Source organism: Rutidosis leptorrhynchoides, unplaced genomic scaffold (assembly GCF_046630445.1).
Source record: "Rutidosis leptorrhynchoides isolate AG116_Rl617_1_P2 unplaced genomic scaffold, CSIRO_AGI_Rlap_v1 contig385, whole genome shotgun sequence".
Taxonomy (NCBI): domain Eukaryota; kingdom Viridiplantae; phylum Streptophyta; class Magnoliopsida; order Asterales; family Asteraceae; genus Rutidosis; species Rutidosis leptorrhynchoides.
This window is the reverse complement of record NW_027266622.1, coordinates 16,991-23,147: the sequence shown is the minus strand read 5'-3', so window position 1 is coordinate 23,147 and position 6,157 is coordinate 16,991. Positions and strand designations below refer to the sequence as shown.

At 40.9% G+C, this 6,157-nt stretch overlaps 1 protein-coding gene across 2 annotated transcripts; it reads right to left on the bottom strand.

The window, feature by feature from the left end:
- Nucleotides 1–578: 578 nt before the first annotated feature.
- On the bottom strand, nt 579–5,641 carry LOC139883347 (metal transporter Nramp7.2-like). Of its 2 annotated transcripts, none has more exons than XM_071867534.1 (13): nt 5,505–5,641; nt 5,121–5,203; nt 4,931–4,971; nt 4,734–4,812; nt 4,511–4,615; nt 2,982–3,091; nt 2,358–2,539; nt 2,190–2,259; nt 1,743–1,916; nt 1,537–1,641; nt 1,308–1,439; nt 1,091–1,186; nt 579–908 (listed from the first exon to the last, which is right to left on the bottom strand). In XM_071867534.1, exons 1-13 carry the CDS (start codon nt 5,639–5,641, stop codon nt 579–581), a joined length of 1,644 nt encoding a protein of 547 aa, XP_071723635.1. The 2 variants fall into 2 exon arrangements, with proteins under 2 accessions (XP_071723635.1, XP_071723636.1); XM_071867535.1 differs by having other exon boundaries at nt 5,523–5,641.
- Nucleotides 5,642–6,157: the final 516 nt, after the last annotated feature.

The following is a 6,157-nucleotide window of genomic DNA, read 5'->3' as shown; positions in this document are numbered from 1 at the left end:
TTACATGATAGATTCCAAGTATTAAAGGGATGGGAGATACGGTGCAAGGGAAAAGGAATAATTGTTAAATCCACTTGGTAGGAGTCGGTTCAGCAATTCAACATTCTGTATCCTGTTGAGGCTGTAGTGCAAGGGAAGTAGCATCGGGTTCTGGTGTTTCAATTCTGCCATTTTGGCATCAAAATGCACCGACAGATGGGCATTATCATCGTTCACTTTATGGTATCATGCCTCTGCCTCATGTTGAAGTTTATGTCCTCTCTCAGAGATTACTTGTATGGTTTTGCAGTGACGTTGAAAAAACGCAATGATCCTGTGGAGTTATATATTTACTGAAGATAAAATTTAAAGGAGTCTACTAATAACTTAAAGTTACAAAGACATTTTTGCTCGATGTATTGCCCAGTAGCCCTGCTAAAAAAAGCTGCAGCAAGAGAGTACCTTAATGATCTTGACTCTAGCTATGATTCTAGCGGCATTATTTTTTACCACATTTCTACTAAATAGTTTCACTCTAGCATCTGTCTCTGCATACATTGGGGGATAGCTTCTTGAGTTGTTAAGCGATGTGATGCAAACTACTCCGGAAAAGGAATGTCTGCTAGATCCTCTCGATAAGGAAGTCGGTCTGGTGACTTGCCAGAATTGCCATTGCCAAGTTCGATGGCCATTGCCGTCGCATGCTTAACAGGGTCATCAGAAAATGTGACGATGGTGTCCTTTCGGAAAGTTAAGTAGATCACTGCAACGATGTAGACTGCCATGAGTGGGAACACTAGGATTCCAATGAAAACGTTGGCAACTTTGGGAACACTATTGTTGATTAGCCAGCCGACAAAGCCCGTGCTGAGGTAGTAGATGTTGATACCGATGAGTCCCACTCCTAGTATCCATGAGATCACGATAATCTGCGTCCAGAGCCATAAAAGATTTGAAAAGACAGGATTGTCATTTTACTTGAATATCCACACGTTCTTCTGCATTTTTTCAATTCTTCCTTTTTTCCCCCGAATTTGCATCTCTTTAGGACTTCTGAACTAACCTACCAAGTCTAAAGTTCACTTGTGTAAAAATCAAAAGACAAGCTTACGTAGATTGAGTTTTTGTGGGGTCCCATCTTTGTTGCACTGCTACTGAACTTAAGGAGTGGGATAAGAGCAAACGGAAGCTCAAATGATAGAATCATCTGAAAAACAACATCAAACTCCTTATAGAATGAGCATAGAATGCTCACGTATCTTCACCAGATTATGATACAAAGAATTTAAATGTAGAAGTGGCAGGAGATATCAGAGGAATCTGCATACCGATGCAATGATGATGAGCCTACTGGCTCCTGAAGATCCGCTCATTATAGCAACGATGAGACTTGGCGTAATGGCAACACATCGAGTCACTAGGTTCCTTATCCACTTCTTCATTTTGAGATCCAAGAATCCCTACGCAATTAACCAAATCGCACACAAAAAGAAAAATCAGATCCATTCAAGTGTTCACTTTAAACAGCTAGTTACGTGAAATTTCTTAATTAACAACCTGCATGATATATTGGCCTGCGTAGGTTCCTGTAATTGTGGAGCTTTGTCCTGAAGCTAGCAAAGCAATGGCATAAACCGTTGAGCTAGATCTTCCCAACATATTCTGTAAATGCAGGTAATTGAGACGATAATAAGAATATTATTCTTAGTTAAAATGTTATCTTGTGGTCCAACTGGTTTATAGTCTCTGTTAGGAATTGGAACCTTGAGGAGGAATGCAGCAGAATTGAGAGTTAGATCGTTGCATTGACTTGCATTCTCACTGGAAAGATTGTTGGCCGAGCAGACGGTGCCAGACACAGAAACAACGGCGACGTTGATCAAGAATGCCACGAATAATGCGAACCCACTTTCTATGAGGAAAAAACGGCAGGCGTCCTGCAGAGATTGATGAGATGAAATGAAAAGTGCACGTTTTTTTCTTTTGGATAATTGACAAAACAAAAATACATGTTTCATAACATTGACTATAAATTTCTCCTATATTTTGCACGTTTTACCAAATATAATTAGTGAAAACAGAAGTGACGATTATTGAATGCACATTATGCCGTCTAAATAATAGCCTAGTTTTTCAAACGAGGGATAAGATCTTCACCAATAAAATTTTGACAACAAAAGAAAATGAAGATGAAGTTAGGAATTTAGTACATTGACGCCTCGGACCGATCTCGGAACTTTTCTGGACAAGACCAAAGCAGAATGGAGGAACAGGTTGTGCCTGTTGACAAGCAATAGAACTCTCAAATCTGGAAAATCAGTTTCATGTATATCTAACGACAAAGACAGTGTGTGATGAAGTATAAAGTGATATCATACGGCATCACGAGGGCGCCGAGCAAGGCGATGGCATCGCCAGTGGCACTGTTCCCAGAGAGCCTGGGGATGAACATCCCCTTCAGGACCTCCGTAGCAGGAGGCTTCACGTAGCTCATTTCGCCAAAGAAGCATGCCGCCATTATGAATACCAAAGTTGCTATCAGCAATTCCAGCTTCCGAATCTAGTAAATTTGAAGACCACATTTTTTTCGGTGGATAGAAACAACCGAGGTTCAGAAAATAGTGAACAGCATTGAATTAAATGATGGTGAAACAAATCTGCTCTTCAGACATAGGTAATTCTGTAAGGATCTGGGTCTCCAATGTACACATATTGTCTGCTTTAGACATTAAGTTCTCACGGTTTTGTTCTTTTTAGGCAGCCCATACTATCCCAAGAAAACGCATATGTATAATTGGAGGGACCCAAGTCTTATAAGTTAGCCCAGGACTCCTCCCTAAGCAATGCGAGACAGGAGACACGGCCTTAGTCTCGCCCACGTACTGCTGAGGCAATCCTCAGTAGTTCGTCCCTTCAACTGCCTTGGGTCTGAGTTGTCACAAATTCAAAGGAATCTAATACACACGTTCTCATTGAATCAATGGAATTCCAAGTACGCATACCCCATATCTCTGCAGGCCAAGAAGCGCGATCGTGCTGAAACCAGTGACCAAAACTCCAGCCCACACTGGGATGTGAAACAGTATGTTAAGTGCGAAGGCCGTCCCAATCACTGCAAACATGAATATGGTTGGTCAGTAAATTTAATTAAAATATGATCTCACCGGACAATCTGCGTATGACTATCATACGGCACATTCAATGAGTTACTGAACAGAGGTTTAGAACTATGCGACTTCGATGCGATTCTCGATTGGGTGTTTCAGGACTATATTTGCGATGTGGATTAATCAAAGCTCTACTGTAATAGCTTGCTGGTGCTGCGGCTTGGAGTCAGTTGAAGGTTTCAGTTTATCCCTAAACAAAGAGGTAACATGTTACTGAGTATTAATAATATAGAGAAATCAATGCATATTTCAGGACTGGGATCCTCTAAATCTGAGAGTTCCGAAGGGACATATGAACAAGTTTTTCTCCCATTTCTTTTAATTTATATTCCTTCTCCTGTTCTTGTACTCTTAACGTCTTCCTTGTCATAATTCCTCTTAAAGCTCATCGTGTACCGTCACTGCTGCCCACTGGGATTGTCCTCACCGGCAGTCTCCAAACAGACCACCGCCATTTTCGTTGTTGGATGTCTGTCGTAATCACGATATGATGTTGCAGCCTCAAATTGGAGGTCTCAAACTATAGACGACCTCCAATCTAGTAACACTTGGTGCCGTGACTACACTCTGCCTAGGCGCTGTAAAAAGGCGAGGGACTGTAAAAACAAAAGAAAGAGGAGACAAAAATTTGGAGAATAGGGTTTTGTGTGTGATTTTCATAAGAACTAATATGAGGCATGCATATGGGCAGGCCGGAAGTTGTGAAAGAAAAGTTCGATATGTTCTTGCAATCACATGTTTTGTGTCGTATCTATTTGAGATGACATCTTCGTTCTTCATCTTTGTCTCTATTTAGTGTTTCATTCGTTTAATCCATATATATACTAGCCATAAGGGTAGTTGTGAAATTCATGACTGAATGATGAAGAATTGATATTTGTAAGGACATCAAACGAGACATTTGTGCAAGTAGAAGATTGTTGGTCCTTAGAATATTGTTATGTATTTTACCTTGTGGATGTCGATCTCTATTGATTTGACAAGTAATTATACTTAACATATTTGTGTATTATGATGCCTAAGTTTTTTTTTTTCCTCTAATTTTTTCTTATTGAAGCACATACAAGGCGAAGAATTTCATGACACCAAATGCTTTACTCTTCTACTTAGTAAAGTTAGACCATGTATTTTAAGAGATTCAACTATCATTTCATATCTTAACCCTATCCTTAAGATTAGTGGAAAGAGAAAAGCATATAGAGTGCCAACTCAATATGTACAGATGAAAAAGTTGACTGAGATCCATGACAACTAAAGAATGATTGAGAAATGATATGTAAGATATCGAGCTCAAGTTCTATGAGCTGATGAGAGAGAGAGAGAGAGAGAGAGAGAGAGAGAGAGAGAGAGAGAGAGAGAGATGCCTTCTGGTATATCGGCGGCTATAACGGCCACTTCAGCCAAAAACCATAAGCAATACTTCACCAACGGTGGGTATTCAGCTTTACATAGCTCAGATAGGTGTTTCCCTGAAATTTCGATAAATTTACAATAGACAAGTGAATCATCACAACAATAAAGAGAGAGTGTTCACGAGTAGGAAAAAGTTGTCATATTCCTCCTTAATTTCTCTAACGAAATAATTACCAGTGCTCACTCCGAGATTAGCAGCCAGTGATTGGATGATGAGAGCAAATATTAACCCAATGAGTATGATCCACAGAAGCTGACCATATGATCCAATATATTATAAAAAAAAATTAGTATAAGATTTAAATATACGCTATATAATTGCATAAGTATGATCGAATATATGTTGGGTATTGTCTGTTCTTTTGTGTTACCTCATATCCATGATTGGCTCCGGCCTGCAGATCAGTTTCTACTGCAACATTAATTGTAGAACTGTGAATTCAACATGAACTCATTCAAAAGTTTCATGTAGGCACGCACGTGAACAAACACACACACACAGAGAAAAGGTGGGGGGGGGGGGGGGGGGGGAGGGTGGGTGAGGTATGAGAGAGAGATTACAGTTTCCAGGGTCAAGATATGCGAGGGAAACGAGGAAACCGGGGCCAACAAATGATAAGAACTTCCTCCATCCAGGTTTCTGAATAATCACAAGGACAAATGCAATTAGATGAGAGACTTAGGTCGCAAGTTTACTGACCCTGCATGTATTTTAACTTTTCACCCTCACTCCCTGCAAGAATAGTGATTTATTAGTCCCATGGGACCCAGGACATGGTGAAAGGTGACCCGACGGGAAGTCCCATAGCAAGTGACATTACACCCAATGTTTGCCTTCCTTCCCTCCTTCCTTTCTCTCTTTCTTTGTCGTAATGGACAACGTAAAAGTCTTTATCGAAGGTTCTATTCCCTGCAGTTCTTCGGACAGAAAGAAGAGAGAGAACCTGCTCGGGTGAGTCCTCTTGATCAGATTGACCATCCGTGGAATTAGGGAGATCGAGTGGGGGGGTCGGGCCCTCCACATCGACGGCCACTATCCTGTTGCTCCCTCCCCATATTGTTGGGGCGCCTACGCTTGCCATCCGATGCCCTTCCTCCTCCTCCATGCTCTCTCTCTCTCTCTCTCTCTCTCAATACACTCTTGCTTTTGGTGAAGCAACTGATGAGCTTGATTTATACCTGCCTCACTCCATGTTGTACTCCAAACAACAGCTTAGGCCAATTGGCATTGTCCTTCGTGCTTTATAAACACGTCACCATCTTCGGTAACTCAATAAACGAAAGCAAAGCATAAAGAAGTCCAACTACCAAACGGAAGGATATAACTACGAGCATGCAGACGAGATTTGTCTTATAAAATGTCCTTTTGCTTTCCATTTTGATTTTTGGTCCGAAACTTTGCGAGGTGCGCCTGACATTTAGCCCTCTTGCTGTTCTTTCGAGTGACATCAGATATATAGGACCAGATTCCAAATAAGATATTCTTCGAATTGGCTACAGCAATGCTTTTTAGATAAGCGAGCAGTCGCATTTAATCACCCAATTAATAACAGTCGGCCATGTCATTGAGCATGCTAACTTTGGAAACCAATGTCGAC